The 16,228-nt window shown below is 37.9% G+C and overlaps 2 protein-coding genes across 3 annotated transcripts in view; one reads left to right on the top strand and one right to left on the bottom strand.

The window, feature by feature from the left end:
- Positions 1–3,865, bottom strand: part of LOC111873002 (craniofacial development protein 1) — a 17,765-nt gene extending 13,900 nt beyond the window's left edge. Inside the window, exons 1-5 of one of the 2 annotated variants that reach the window (XM_023867357.2) lie at positions 3,832–3,865; positions 3,130–3,194; positions 2,501–2,657; positions 2,135–2,250; positions 1,076–1,241 (exon numbers count right to left, since the gene is read on the bottom strand). In XM_023867357.2, coding sequence (XP_023723125.1) covers positions 1,076–1,241; positions 2,135–2,250; positions 2,501–2,657; positions 3,130–3,190 — 500 coding nt within the window. In that variant the 5' untranslated portion in view covers positions 3,191–3,194; positions 3,832–3,865. Of the gene's footprint in view, positions 1–1,075; positions 1,242–2,134; positions 2,251–2,500; positions 2,658–3,129; positions 3,195–3,767 lie in introns of both variants that reach the window. The other variant, XM_023867356.1, reaches the window with a different exon arrangement.
- A 44-nt stretch (positions 3,866–3,909) lies between these two features.
- LOC111873003 (transmembrane protein 170A) lies at positions 3,910–14,666 on the top strand. The gene is made up of 4 exons (XM_023867358.2): positions 3,910–4,001; positions 4,243–4,463; positions 6,626–6,731; positions 13,703–14,666. The coding sequence occupies exons 2-4, from the start codon at positions 4,367–4,369 to the stop codon at positions 13,896–13,898; spliced, it is 399 nt and encodes a 132-aa protein (XP_023723126.1). The 5' UTR covers positions 3,910–4,001; positions 4,243–4,366; the 3' UTR covers positions 13,899–14,666.
- The last annotated feature ends 1,562 nt before the right edge of the window (positions 14,667–16,228 follow it).

The raw sequence follows: 16,228 nt of genomic DNA, 5'->3' as shown, positions 1-16,228 counted from the left end.
AAACTTGCGTGCGAGATAGACACTGATCACCATATACTTCTGTCAACAAATTGTAAGTTTCAGTGGCAGATTTTCCAAGTTTTGTGAGGAATTTGATGTTAGCACGTTGTTCTGCATTAGCACTCAGCATTATTCCGACGGAGCTCAGAAACACGATCCGCTTCTAACAATGGTCGCGGCCAGACTAACCGATGCACGTGAATGAAACTTTGTGTGACGGTAGAGGGAAGTCCAAGGGTCAATGCCCTACCCTCCTCTTCGTCAATGACGTGGCCGGAAATGAGTCATAAAAGTAATCCGGGTTCTTTATTGCCACACCTTGTATTTCATTTCTGATGAAATCTGTAATATCAGGTAAAGGTAAAGCTATCCCTGTAACAGGGCATGAAGGCCCATACAGCTGCGAGACGTTGAGGCTCCAGTATTTTCTCTAGCCAACTGGCTAACAGATGGCAGTAAGGTTATCAGCCTTACACGACAGCCACCCTTTACCTCCCATGAAGATTTCTGGTGCTCATTTCTGTTAGAGGCTGAGTCAGACCCAGGGCCATAGTGCGGCTGGAAGGATTAGGTAAATTGAAAAAATCCACCTTGCTGGGACTTGAACGCGTGACCTTCCAGCTTGTAGCACAGTGCCTTAACCAACTACTCTACTATGTGCCCCCTGTGATATCAGAGGCATGAATATAAATTCAGGAAGCTTTATGAGTGCACAGAAACACATGACTGAATGAAAAGAAAAACAAGAATTCCAAATGAAGACAAATATGACCTAAAAATGCTGCCTTCTGGGATGTGGTGCCATGTAGATATTGTGTAAACTGACGTTTCAGAGGAATGTATCGCCTCCATCTTTAGGGTAGAAAAATCCATGAGCGAGGAACCAGTCTGAACATCACCTGCTGACTGCAGCCACCTGCCCACACTGGTTCTCGCTCACGGATTTTTATACCCTGAAGATGGACGCGATTCCTCCGAAATGTCAGTTTACACAATATCTACATGGCGCCACATCCCATAAGATGGCATTCTTCATAGTCACTGCCGTGAAAACTTCAAATCTTACAAAAATTACCTAACTTCTTCACCAGCAAATTCAAACACCTTGGTGATGGTAACCTTGTTCTCTTTCTGGAAACTCTTCTGTAATTCTTTTATTGTAGGAGATTCTTCTTTTTTGTTTCCATTGGTCATGGCTGGCTTTGAGCAGTTTACTGAGCCTCCTGTATCCTTCAAGAAAGCTAGAACATATGTCAAGAACTAAAATAATAAAAAGAAACATTTACACTGTGAACAAGGGGTTGTTGTAAAGCAAAACGAGTAAAGCCTAATTTCCTATGTACCAACTCTCTTCCTATCAATCTAATGTTATATTTACGTAAATTCACAATCTTAAAATAAAACAAAATTTAGAGAATTGATTACTGTGCTGAGCTTGCAAGCAGTTAGTCACAAGATTCAACCTTACCCATGCCAGTATTTTGTTACTTGCAACTGTAAATAACTCATACACATACCAAGTAGGCTGGTAGGCCATGCCATAGTTCAAGCGGTTAGTCGCTGGCTTCCCACTGCGGCAGCCCAGGTTCGATCCTGGGTCTGGTCAAATGGGATATGTGGTGGACAAAGTGGCGCTGGGGCAGGTTTTCTCCGAGTACTTCAGTTTCCCCTGTCAATTTTCATTCCACCAAATTCTCCATCATAATCACCTGGGGCAGGCTACAATAGGCCAATCAGTGGCCACCATGCTGAGTGGACCCAGTTTGACTCCACCCCCCACTAAGCGAATTAAAAAAAAAAGCAGGTTGGTACAGGGGTAATATTCTACAATTGTATTTGGGATGTCTGAATCTCAGCATTCCAGAGTATTAGGTAGGCCGCACACTGGCATTCATCAAGACATGACGCAAAGAAAGGAGCACAGTTGAAACGAATGAGATTATGAAAACCGCCACACATTGGTCTGAGTCATGATGCTGACGAATCACGTACAAAGCAAGACTGCATCTTTTGTCTCATGTCTTGATGCTTGTCTTGACGCAACTGATGTGTGGCTGCCCTTACTGTTACTACTGAAGTGTGGATTTTGACTGTGTTCAATTTGTCAAATATAACCTCAAATCCACAACCATACCTGACCAAAGAGAGTCAGCTTTCTTCTTTTCCTCTTCTTCAGTAAGAACTTTCTGCTCTTCAGAAATTTCCTCCTCAGTCTCTGGTTCCTTTACTGTTGAGTTCTGAATATGTTTTCTACAAATGTTGCAACAGATAAAAGATTTTATAATGAAATTTCAGTCTTTCAGGTCCTGCCATCATTTACATAAATTAGTATGACTGTATAGTTCTAAAACACTTAAACTAATATCACAAATATCTTTGCTTTAGAAGTATATGAAGTTTTCTTTCCTTAAAAGTACAAAGGCATACTGAAAACTAAAAAATTGTACCAGTCTCCAATCTTCAAAGTTTTCAATGAAAGGTTCAAGAATATTTCGCTTACCTGCCACTTTTCACTTTTTTCTTCTTTTTGCCACAAGATTTTTTATGTTTTCTTTTTCCACTCTCTGCAGATTCTTCAGTGTCGCTCTGTCCTTCATAATTTTCATCACCTTGATTGCCTTCTGATTCTTCTTCAGATGGTGGATCACTGTCTGCTCCTTGAATACAAACCATTCAATTTCCCTTTCATATTCTTTATATGTTTATTTTAAAAGAATATTTTGACAAGTACAGTATTTAATTAAATTATGAACTGCTTAACTGTGGTTGTTAACAAAGTGTTTCAGTTCAACACCATGGAATAGTATGTAATTTTGTCTACTCAAACCACATTTAAAATTAAATGAAAGATCTGAAAATAGAAGCCAAAATCAATCATTACACTTTTGTATGTGTAATTAACATCTATTGTCAAGAGTAAATGTAAAGTTGTCCCTGTGTGAAATTAAGCCTCATGCCATGAAGATATGTGGAACTGGAAATACTGTTCCATACATTTTTAACCTCAGCAATACCTGGATGTGGTCAGTTTCATGCCCTGGCTGCCTTATCACAAAACGAGAACCCAGTACCTACTTTAATTTACCAACTTTCCTTAATTTGTAAAATTAACAGCACCTTTATACATACCAGAGGGCACATAATCTCCATCACTCTCATCACTGTCTGAAGGTAATTCCCGCTCATCCATTGCCCTTGAAATAAAGTTTTTAATAGTATTACTCATGTGACATACAACTAATAGATCATAATTCAAGGTAAAGTTGTCTCTGTACTTAATTACGCACTACGTCATGAAGGCGTATGGGGAAGTGGATGTATAGATCCACATTTCCTAGACCCCGGCATTATTTGGAGGTACGTGGTCGGCTTCACGCCCCGGTCGTTTTACCCCCTGGGAAGGAGCCCTCGGTACCCACTGCATAGGAGGCTGAGTGGGCCCTAGAACTGGTCTGGACAACGTGGAGAAGATAAAATTCTTGACCCTATCGTGCCCCGAACCCCGACCCCTCCATCGTCTTGCCCGTAGCCAGCCGCTATATAGACCAACACCGACTGCGCTTACCCTGCTCGTAATAAAATATTGTTACAAACGAAAAACTACAAATGCGCGGTTGTCATGTTGGCATTCCTGTTTCCTACGTACTTGTTCTGTAAGGTTAACATTGTGATACAGTTTTATGCATCACAAAAGTAAAAAACGACCATAATAAACGATAATACAAAAGTATATAACATTTGAATTTTAAAATTAATGACAACGTTACCTCAAATTCCGTACATAAAGCAGTGTTCACGATTACAATAGAGCTACTTTCCACAACTTCGTACCTGCGTTTCTACTTCGTCTGACACTGCGCCGGTTCTGTCGTCAATTGTTCTCTAGCAGAAGCTCTTCTCTTGTAGAATGTGGAGGAAAGACGAGGAAATGTTTCGTTTGATATTATTATGGTGACAGCGATCAAACATAAGTTAATTGCAATGTTTTGCGCACTTGTAAGGTAAGAAGGATTTACATTAAAATTGTCGATGATCCCTGTGTTTTTATATGTACAAAATTAAATGCTAGTTTAACAACTAAATTGTCGTGTCAGCACAGTATTTTACCTATATTTACACTTACCAGTCGGTAAGTGAGTTAATTACATTTTTGAATGGCACATTTTCATAATAACTGGCTCTGTGCTTCATGGTGTTTTTTTTTTCATCTTTGCATTACAATTGTTTGCTGTTATATTTCAGGACTTCACAATTACATCCCCTAATGATCTATTGCAATGGAATAATTAGAACAACATGTATATTGCACGTGAATGATTCAGATGTGGAATAAATATTTCTCGACTGGCATTGCACCCCTACCAGAATGTACTATGCTGCAAAAGAATTCCAGACATCAGAGTTGGATACAGTTGCAAATGTGATTGGTCTCACTCCATCAGATCCTCTAAATACCTTTGCAGGCAAGTATATGTCTGGCAGGTCCATCATTTCTGATAAGACTTATGTGTGCTGTTGATGTAGGCTTACTCGTTATATATTATCTGCTATCCTTCTTTGATATTTGATTTTGAACAAGAACACTGCATTAAAATGTGGGGGGCCAACTTAAAAATATAAGGAGCATACATGTGTGCACGTATATTGTCACATTTTTGGGGGTGTGGCTACAGATGGGGTATGGATTGATGAATGGATTTATTGACCACTTGCATACACTACATACTTTTTACAATTTCATTTCATTTATTCACTTTCCACAAATCCTGTCGAGAATACATTCTCATGCGGATGTGGAGATCGTCCTAGTTACAGTCACAACTAAGAATTACAGTTATCATCTTATAGCATACACGTTTGTAATAAAATACTGATAAACATATACAATATAATAAATAAGTTAATTTTAGTAGTAACAGTAATGGCAAACCTTATACAATTTGTACAGTTTTATACAAGTCTATTAATTAGAAATTCGATAGTTAAAACACAATGTCATTAATGAGTTTTGTATAACATATATTAATAGTACAATAAATTGAAATAAAGACTGGTATACAGTGATATAAAGATTGTGTATATCTAAAATAAGCAACTAAAAACCAGAACACAGACTGACAGTCTTGTCTTCTTTTAATTGTAAAGCAAGACAGCTACTTGCATCTTAAAAAGATTTATAACCGAAATATTCCTGTAAAAAAAAAATGTAATTGTAAAAATTGTTTCAGTTTGTACCTCAAAACTCTTAGTGTCACTCAGTATATCCTTAATATGTTGTGGTAGATTATTATAGACCTTTGTTCCTAAACAATAAACTCTCTTTTGGTATTTACTCAAATTTACAAGAGGCTGATGGAGATTATTTTGCTCTCTGGTATTTATTCTATGAATCTCTGAATTTACTATGAATTTGTTTTTGTTTGTTATCACACAAAGAGCAAAAGAGATAGTATGTACTGAGATGCCAGAGGTAAGATTTCTAATCCTCTAAATAAGTTTCTGCACGAATCCCTTCTTCTGCATCCCAACGTAATTCTAATTATATTCTTTTACATTCTAAAAATTTTTATACTCACCCCAAAAGGGTAAACCATAATTTATAATAGAATTAAAATAAGAGTGATAAACCATTTTTATCACAAATCACTGACACACTCAGACTAGTGTACTCAGTCTATTATAGTCTCCACTATCCTGGCAGTGGCTTTAACACATTGGAGGTTATTTAGGTTCCCATGCGCAGGTCTGCTTGTCACAGCCATTTGTGCAGAATTCTTGTCAACTGACAACCTAACTAACTGGGTCCCAGGCTGGTCGCACCAACCTTGTAGTCTTCGCTTCACAGGCTGACTTTCAACTGACAATTGAATTCTTACCACCCGCCAACCAGCTACTTAATGTCACTTCATTCAACTGAACAACTGAAAACTGACTACTACAGAACTAGAGTGACCCTGCTTATAACATTACAGTACAAACCACATAGAAAATGCCGTATCCAGTATTATAGCCCAATAGTACCTCAACCATTGCTTATAAACAGGTGTTTGTTTTATTCACCTATTGCATAGCTATTGCTGTTTACAAAGTTACCACTTAGGTACATGTCTGTACTCCACAATGTGTTGGAAGTTAAGATTTATTTATAGTTACTAGATCTAAAAGAAAATTTTGGTTTTATTTGTGGTTACTGGGTAAAATAAAGTTTCCCCTGTGCATAAGCACCACACCACAAAGGCATAGTATAGAAGACACGAGATGAAGATCCATATATTGAGGACCTCAGGGTTAGATGAAGGCAAGCAGTCAACAGTGCACTCTGGCCTCTGTAACACCAGGGAAAACACCTGAGTATGCATTGAATAAAGTCTGAATGGTCCCCAGAGCTGGTCTGGATGTGGTGGCAAGAGAAAAAACCCTGACTTTGCCAGTCTTCAAGCTCACAGCCAGTCACTACTGACTGAGTTATCTCAAATCATTTGTCATTACCAGCCAAACGCAAACCACTTGAACTTACATAATGCAAGTGGTCATCACACTGTACAGATATTGCGTTTAGATTTTTTTTTTTAAGTAGAATCAAATATTTAGATTGTGGAAACACTAGTGTTTATTGTTCTTTCAGAAATGTGGTATCAAGTATTCCTGTGGGCTCTGTTTTCTTCCATATTTGTTCATGTGATTGCTGCTGCCATAGCCTTTGCAACCCTCAGGAAACACAGGTTTGGAAAGTGAGTATCATGATAGTGTTAGATTCTAAAGGGTTCTGACGATGGTGAATGACACAAAGAATTACTAGTTTTTGGACTTTTTCCATCATCCGGAATCCTAGGTAATCCAGTGATTGAGATGAGCTCTTTCTAAGGGGCCCAACTGAGTAGGTGTCTTCCTTTTTCTCCTGAAGATGGAAACAGATCCAGTTTCTGAAATGTTGTGTCCTCTATTACCTAGGGCAATGGAAAAGTCCAAAAACCTAGTAATTCTATGATAGTGTTAGTTTATGTTTCACTTAAAGACATGAAAGTTATGAATATGTTTAAGATTAACTGTTAACACTTTGCGGACTGGCAATTAAATATTTAAATCACCCTGGGGACCGGCATTTTTATACCTACTACCCTAACTTTTGCACTGTTCACTTTAAAAATTAATATAAAATCTCCTAATTAATTTTATGAACTAAAATTTTTGGAGAACACTTACCAGTGCTCCTAGAAGTGCTTGAGAGTGTGATATTTCTGGAAACATTCCCCTTTGTGAAGTGGCATTACACACTTGCAAATGTAGACAGTCATAGTCCTTTTTTTGTGAACTGCGCAAACATGGCATTGCCTAGAAGGATGCTTCCCCTTGGAATGTTCACTCTTCACAGTTTTCATGAGGGTATGTTTCCGCATATCACCCGAGAGTCACCCAGGGGTGTCCACATGAGGCCTGCGTGTGGTGGGAGTTGATGGGCTAGGTCGCACTAAGTCTGTCTGACTCTGGTTCTGCCGCCACCATCTGGTCTATAGCCCAAGCCTTTGCCACATTCATCAGAAATGCTTTGTATTTCAATTTAGAATCAGGGTTTAGATTTTTGTAAACCAAAAATGAATTGAAAATGGCACAATTTATAAGCCACAATGCAACTTTCACTTTTATTATCTGTGGCCACAATTCATTGTTGACCCCTGTCACTTCCACTGTCTGAGTCACTAATCACTACTCCTCCACAAGGCACATCAGATAGCTCCATAAACAAGTCAGAGAGATCCCTTGCCTTCAACTGCTTTTGTCCTTGAAACATATTCCCCTCTACTAACTTCCTGCCTGGTACATAAACTGCTGGAAGGAACAAAGTTTATTTTCTTTTGGAGTAGGGACCCTAGCCAGCCAGGTCAAGTGACTGAATACCTAGCATACATTCCGAAGATTTATTACACAGTATTCAGTGCAGTGGTGTGGCGCCAGAGCAAGGTATAGTGTGTTTCAACATAACGTGTCCTAAAGTCATAATAATGTGCCACTGGTCCACCACGTTTAAAAGCGAAAAACCTTTTAAAGGGCGCGCGGTCCACAAAGTGTTAAGAACTGTAGAGTTGCAGTAGCTCAGGCAGTAAAATTAATATGTGTGGGATGGATGGTCAGGGTTTGATTCCTTCATGGAACAGGGATTTGTCTCTCTGTTGTCACATTCATTCTGGCTCTGGTTTCTTCCACTGCCTGTCAGTTGGTGTCAGTGAATTGTTTTATCAGTGTTCTCCCATTATTTTTCCTGAATGGCTTCAGCCTGACATTCATATTCATATTTAATGTGTCTTCCAGAGATCTATGTACATAGATACAGAATCCATCATCACATTACACTAGATAACAAAATAACAATAAGATATTTAATCATACAATATAAATCCGACTAGATATCACAAAGTATAAAACATACATATGTGTCTATGATAGGCCACATATAATGTATCACTCACTATGCAAGGTAACACTATAATAAAATAATTGATCATACAATGTAAATCCGACTGTACATCTATTTCACAATAACAATCCTTTATGTACAAAATATAAAACATTCACATACATCTACAATAGGCCACATATTTTGTATATCACTATTATCATCATAATACAGTGGAACCTCGCTTAACGAGCATAATTTGTTCCAGAATCTTACTCGTAATGCGAAACAATTTTTCCCATATAAATTAATGTAAAATACGATAATGCGTTGCATGCTGAAAAAAGTACTCAACAAATTTTATGTATAACGTTTATTCAAAGAAAATTATACAGGGTGTCCCAGGAGGAATGTGCCAAACTTCGGGAGGGTGTTCCTTATGTTAAAGTATGCTGATATAACCCAAAACACCTATGTCCAAAGTTGAACGGTTACGGAGATAATGGCCAGAGAAGTGTCAAACTTTGACCGGGGTTACACACTTGTTGATTACAAAATAGATATTAAAACTGGCAGGAATATGTGGATTCTGTAATGTTAATAATGTACGTAACATCAAACCAACTTGTGAGTGACGGAAAGCCATAAAATTGAAGTACAAAATACTCGCTCGCCATGTCATAATTGTCCTTAGGTTTCCAAGCAGTATACATAACACATGACTGGCGTGCGATGACGTAATATGGCTGCGCTATGAGCCGACCACATAACTCTTATTATACCTACATTCACGGATAATCTCTTTTGGAATTTCGTTTCCATTATCTCATGTGGATTATTATGGGACCACGTATGCACATTTTGTAAATTATTTACACCGTCCAGGGTAAAAGACGCCTCATCACTACACATGACACATGAATGGCAAGCGCTGGTGTAACATGACTGACTGCATATTCTGCTATAAGCCAACTACATAAGTATTAAAATACAGTACCTGCTTTATAGTAATTGTTCAAAGTGTCCTCCGCCAGCTGCAATGCAGTTTTCGGCACGCATCATGAGGGATTGGGTAGCAGAAGCAATGTTGCCTGAATGGTGACGTATGTGCTCTGCCGCTGCAAAAATACGATTCCGCAGTGCTTCTCGGGAATCGACCTTAGTTTCGTAGACTAAGGTCTTCATGTGGCCCCAGAGGTAATAATCTAGAGGCGTAAGATCTGGCGACCTCGGTGGCCATGCAATGGGACCACCACGACCTATCCAGCGGTTAGGGAAGGATTCATCTAAGTAGTGTCTCACGTGCTGAGTATAATGTGGAGGAGCCCCATCATGTTGGAAGTACATTTTCCTCCTTATCGTTAACGGGATGTCTTCCAACAAACATGGTAACTCATTCCTTAGGAAGGCTCCATACGTGTTTCCAGTTAAATTGTTGTGAAACACAAAAGGTCCGATCAACCTGTTCCCAAGCACACCACACCATACATTCACAGAAAATCTCTTTTGGAATTTCGTTTCCATTATCTCATGTGGATTATTATGGGACCACGTATGAATATTTCGTAAATTATTTACACCGTCCCGGGTAAACGACGCCTCATCACTGAATAAAATGACGCTTAACAGTTCGGGATGAGCTTTTATCCAGTGGCAGAAATCCATACGCTGAGCATGGTCGCCTGGTTCCAGATGTTGTACCCTTTGATCATGGTAAGGATACAGGTCTTCGTCATGTAAAGTTCGCCACACCTGCATACGTGATACGCCGATGCGAGAGGCCATTCTACGAGTGGAGAGACGCGGACTTCTATCAATCATGCGAAGAATGTTCTCTCGTGTGTTTCTCATTTGTACATCCTCCCTTTCCGACTGCACAGAAACACTCGGAAGAGAACCAGTCTCACGCAATGTCTGGTGAATTCGCGTAAATACACTTCGAGATGGAATCCTTCGATCGGGAAAACGCCTTTGGTACTCTTCAACAGCAGCACGTGCATTGCCACCGCAAAATCCATACACAAAATGCATATCACAATACTCGACGTGTGAAAACACAAAAGGCATTTCAGCAACTCATCACACAACTAATTTACCACCCATTCACGACCCCACCGCAACGTAATCTGTAGGCAGCGCATGAGCTTACGCTAGTGTGACTCGCGGCACTCAAGGACAAACAGATAAGGGTCTCAGCTGACAGGTACGTATAGTGCGTGGACCTGCAAGAAGACCACACTTTTCTCGGGCCATTATCTCCGTAACCGTTCAACTTTGGACATAGGTGTTTTGGGTTATATCGGCATACTTTAACATAAGGAACACCCTCCCGAAGTTTGGCACATTCCTCCTGGGACACCCTGTATATACATTGTTAAGGAGCATGAATCATCTTCATCTTTTCTTCCCTGCGGAATGAACCAACCTGGAATGTGAATTCAATTTGCAGAAAACAAAAAATCGAAATAATTAGTTTATTATTTATGATACATATCTAATTCTTTTTTACTAGAAAGCTGTCTAGAGACATTTGTTTTTGCTGATGCTTCAAAATTTGGCAAAAATGCGACACAGCATTATCATTAAATAAATTTGTAGCGCGCATAACCACTGCCTTATTAGGGTGATGCTTCTCAGTGTACAATGCAACAGTTTCCCATGCTTTCAGCATTTCTCTTATTGCGCCAGAAGATTGTTGCTTTGCTGTTACCTCCTCCTCCTCTGACAAACTCTCCTCCACAACTTTAGAAAAATGTGTGATCACAAGCGACACTAAGATGCTAGCGGAACGAGTGCTAAACACAGACTGATGTAGCAAGTGCACAATCCGGGACGTCCCCTCTTGTCACTCATTATGCGAAATGTCGCTCATTAAGCGAGTCATTTTTTACAATTTGTTTTGCTCGTTATGTGAATTACTCATTATGAGAGGTGCTCGTTAAGCGAGGTTCCACTGTACGTGGCTTAATTATAAAATCTTACTATTTTAATCCTATTTCTAGTCATGTTTCAATTAAAAAAATTCCTCAGTGGTATAAAAGGAATTCTGTAATAAGAATGTTGTCAACTTAGATTTAACACTCTTTGTATCGTTAAACATAGACTTAATTTCAGTCGCAGATGGTTGAAGATCTTTACTCCCATATCGCATATTCCTTTTTGGAAAAGTGTAAGTTAGTTTGGGGGTAGTACTGATCATAGATAGATCTGGTATTAAATTTATATACTTGGGAGTTAAATTTAAATAATTCCCTATTTGTTACGATAAACATATAGATTGATAAAATATACTGTGCTTGTAAGGGGAGGATACCCAATTCTCTGAATAAACTATGACATGATGCTCTTACTTATTTATTGTTTACATGCTATTAGCATTTATTCCTTCTTTGGCCATAAGACAAACTTTTTTTTCTATCATCCATTGTTTCCATTTTATTTGCAAATTGATTCCATGTCTCCTATAATTGAGATCAGTTGATGGACATGTAGCTATTTACTGATACTCTGTGTGTGTGCAGTCATTCAAAGCGAGTTGTATCTTCTGTACAGTTTATCCTTTCCACTGATTATATTTTATTTTAAATGTTCATAATTCTACATCACTGCATATGAAACACTGTGGTGTATTATGTACTCTACATATACCGGTGTATGTGTGTGCAAATTAAGTTCCATGAGAATGGTGGCTATTATTCATGACTTGTTATATGTGCTATTGTAAAAATAGTGTACCCTTTTAAAAATATTGCAAGAAACTAATGGTCCTATAAATGTTGCATTAATATCAACAGATACAATACAAACATTATGAGCTTGATTTGTTTCATTCTGGTCCGTCACACTAACAATTACAAATATAAATCACTCCGTCCAATGTGACCTGTAAGTTCTTCACTACATGAAAACTTAACACACTTACATGTTTCGGTCTCTGTGGACCATTTTCAGAGGGCAAACATCACTACAAATAGGAAACCACCATCACATAAGTTGTTTAGATGTAAAGTACGTACACTTATATGCTACAATGCATAGTACACAAAATAGAACATTTCACAAACACAGCAGTTTCCTGGGAATGTAAAGTTTTTAAAAAATTATATAAAATTTCTTGATGCTAATTAAAAAAAATTTTTTTTTGTATTGTAATAATTAAAATTCGTAAACCATGCAGGCTCATGTTCATCCTCCCATCGTCCCTCTTGTATGGGGCAGATATTGTGCCACCTGTCTATCTTGATGTGGAGGTTCTGCAGATTAGCATCAAGAAATTTTATATAATTTTTTAAAAACTTTACATTCCCAGGAAACTGCTGTGTTTGTGAAATGTTCTATTTTGTGTACTATGCATTGTAGCATATAAGTGTACGTACTTTACGTCTAAACAACTTATGTGATGGTGGTTTCCTATTTGTAGTGATATTTGCCCTCTGAAGATGGTCCGCAGAGACCGAAACATGTAAGGGTGTTAAGTTTTCATGTAGTAAAGAACTTACAGGTCACATTGGACGGAGTGATTTATATTTGTAATTATGAGCTTAGTAAGTAATTCTGATAACATCCAAGTGAATATGCTGTCATCCCAAACTTTTCAGCAGGTTTCTTGGTCAATTGGTGCATTGGCTTCACAGATTTGATGTTTCAGACCATGAAGGCCATTTGGGAATGATGGGACATGATTTTTAACATAAACCATAGAAACATTCATACAACTTGCATCTTTAGATGTAAGATGTTAACGGTTTATGGCTTTTGTGGAAAATATGTTCCAGGAACTGCAGTGATACTCCCGTTTAAGGTTTCTTTAATGACAGTAGATTTGAACACTGCACTGAGGAAAATTTGAAATTGAAGAAATTTAGCACCAAAATTATTGATTTCGATCATAGAAATGGAGTGTTAAATGAGGGGAAACCTTAACAAAACGTGAAATGGGAGATGCGCTGCATTTAAATTCTGTTAGGAGTGTCTTAAATGGAATTTTCTCAACATAAATCACTTGCAACATTAACAAAAATTATCTCTTTTTAGTTACTGTTTTAGTTAACTTTTATAGTGTTAGTAGTTCGACGTACATCGAAAAGCACCTGAAGATGGCACTTTAGTGCCGAAACATGTAGTGCAAGAGAGAAGAGTAAGGTGAATAAATGTATGCACTGTAAGACGGTCAGAATAAATCATGGACATAACTTTTATAGGACAATTATTTTCTTGACAGTAAATATTTAAAAGTGTGTACATTCGTCATAGCCCTGTAATTATTATTGCCATTATTTGAACTTACAGACAGCATTTTAATTGTTGAAGGTTTTTCCCCATTTTCATCCTTGTGATGGGAGTGTTGGCTCCACTGACCTCAGGCGTGGTAAGCAGCGCAGCAGTGGCTTTTGTGTATAGAGCTTCCAGTTTTCAGATGGAACCACTGTATGCATTGATCTGGGGAGTGGGACAGACATTCTTGGCTGCATGCATTGGGTTCACTCGGATACTGGCTACTTTATAACACTCCTTCCATGAAATAAACAACTGTTGAAGAAGAATATCAACTCACTTTTTCATAAGTCCTCATATTTTCTAGCTCTCTCATTTCATTATTTTTACTACAGAAATGCATCTGGAAAAACTGCTCTGGTCTCTGAAAGTTGTATGCTTTTGATTTACTGTGCTAGTGTTATCTTTAGTATTAGAGTTTTGACCCAGAATGCATCATTTCCAGACAGAATACACTGAGCTCAACACACTAGTCATATTAGAGTCCCTCACAATATGGTTGTAAATATCTATGTGGATTTGAGTTGATCCTTATTTATATAGATTTACATAAAATTAGTGATTTTTTGTCTCTCTTTCATTGTGGTATACACAGTTGTCGTTCCAGTTATCTTGATTTTAAACTTAGAGGCAGCTTACTGCCAGATTGTAACACATTCACTGCTTGCATGTCATGTTGCCGTGACCCTGCTGTATACTAGGTAGACATTCTGAAGTGCTGTGGACTTTATTATTTTGTCACGCTTCTAGCATTCTGTGAAAGGACAAGATTTTATAAAGAGGACAGTGGAGGCTTCTGCTGTCTCCAACAGTTTCTCGCTAATTAATCAGAAATAATACAAATTTTCAGTCCTTATTATACAAGCTAGGAGTCAGGATAGGTTATTCGGTATAGGAACAAGCTATGGTTGGACAACCTGGCTTTGATTCCTGGCAGTGCCAGATTTTTCTCTTCTTCACAGTGTCCAGATGAACTCTGGGGCCCATCCATCATCTTATCCAGTGGGTACCAGGGGCTCTTTCCCGGGGAAGGGGGGTAAACCGGCGGGGTCGTGAAGCTGACCACCCACCTCCATCTAGTGCTGAGGTTAAGAAAGGTGGAGCTATACCATACATCTTCATAGCATTGTACTTAATTAAGCACAGGGACAACTTAACCATTATACAAGCTGTTCTAGTACCTAAAATGGCTTCTTGCAGAAATAGGCATGTGAGTTTAAATTTCTTCATGTATGTAATGCAGTATCTGTAATGAATGTGGACTGAAGTGTTACAAGCAACAATGTTTAACTTAGTATTACTGGGTGCAGTAGTCTGTAAGAACCTTCTGCATAATTTGTCTGTATTTTTGCCCAATACACAAGTTTCAGGGCAGCAGTGAATGGGTTAGCGTGGGCAGTTGGTGCAGTGAATCTGAATTTCACTTCAGTATATGTTCTCATATGAAGTATAATAGCACAAAATATAATCCAGTCCATTTGCTCTTAGAGTACTTATGATTCATTCATATGGCTTGCCTTCATGAATTATGTATATATTTAGAAAGGAGCATGTAAATATGTACTAAGTTTGTAACATATTTTTGTGAATATAAGTAGTCATTCATGTTAGTAAGGAAAGTATTATGGGTATTTTTGTTTGAAGGTGGGGATGGGTACACAATACTTGATTGTATATAAATTAATGTAATTTGCATTACATTTTAAGACCTTACGGATGGTGGCTAGTGATGTTTTATCATTATTGTCAGATACTGCAGGAAATGTGGTTAGTAAAATGATCAAGGCACTGAGCTGTTTCTTTCCAATGCCTTCAGTTCTGACTGATTTAAGGGCAGCTTAGATAATGAGCAGTGACTTACAGAAAGCTGATAGAAGTACTTCTTAGTAAATTGTTAGCTTGGTGGAAAAGTAGGAGGACACTTGTAGATCTCGGATAGTACAAGTGTATTTTGTATATAACATGATGAAACACCACTATATATATAAACTTTGGTTAAACACACTACAGGATTAATTTTGGAATAGAGACTTTGAAGTATACAAGAATGTGATTTATGCTGGTTCAAGGACAATTGCTAGTAATGGCATTACACAACTGTAATTAAAAATGACTGTTACAGATAAATTATTTCATGTTATTTAAGTCCAGTATAGTGGGAAATGTAAATGAAAGTGTATATTTACTGAGAGCTAACCAGGGGCTATATATTTTACAAATATGGGACATTTTTTCGATATTGTTACGATAAGTTTTTATAAACTTTCTGTGGTGATTAATTACATATGAGGGAAATATGCTGAACATTTTCAGCATATATTTATAAATAAAACACAATTGAATATTTGTTCATTTTTTAAAACTATTTCACATATGTGTTATGCCAGAACCTATACAGGGTGATTCAGGTGTATTCAAGAGAACTTAACAGGTGCATCATTCCTTACCTCTTTGGTCTCTTCCTTTCATCTGCAGTCCTATAAACAGTCCTGTCATCAAAATCATCAGAGGGAATTTAAAAATACTAGCATTCATTTCAGGTCATAAAGTTATTACCATTAG

Source organism: Cryptotermes secundus, unplaced genomic scaffold (genome assembly GCF_002891405.2).
Source record: "Cryptotermes secundus unplaced genomic scaffold, Csec_1.0 scaffold1764, whole genome shotgun sequence".
Lineage (NCBI taxonomy): Eukaryota > Metazoa > Arthropoda > Insecta > Blattodea > Kalotermitidae > Cryptotermes > Cryptotermes secundus.
This window is presented reverse-complemented; position numbering and strand designations above follow the sequence as displayed.

What these genes read in the sequence shown, in the direction of transcription:
- LOC111873003 (XM_023867358.2), top strand. Translation starts at nt 4,367, where the DNA reads ATGTACTATGCTGCAAAAGAATTCCAGACATCAGAGTTGGATACAGTT. An exon ending in TCCTCTAAATACCTTTGCAG is followed by an intron (nt 4,464 to 6,625) that starts GCAAGTATATGT and finishes TTGTTCTTTCAG; the next exon opens with AAATGTGGTATCAAGTATTC. An exon ending in AGGAAACACAGGTTTGGAAA is followed by an intron (nt 6,732 to 13,702) that starts GTGAGTATCATG and finishes TAATTGTTGAAG; the next exon opens with GTTTTTCCCCATTTTCATCC.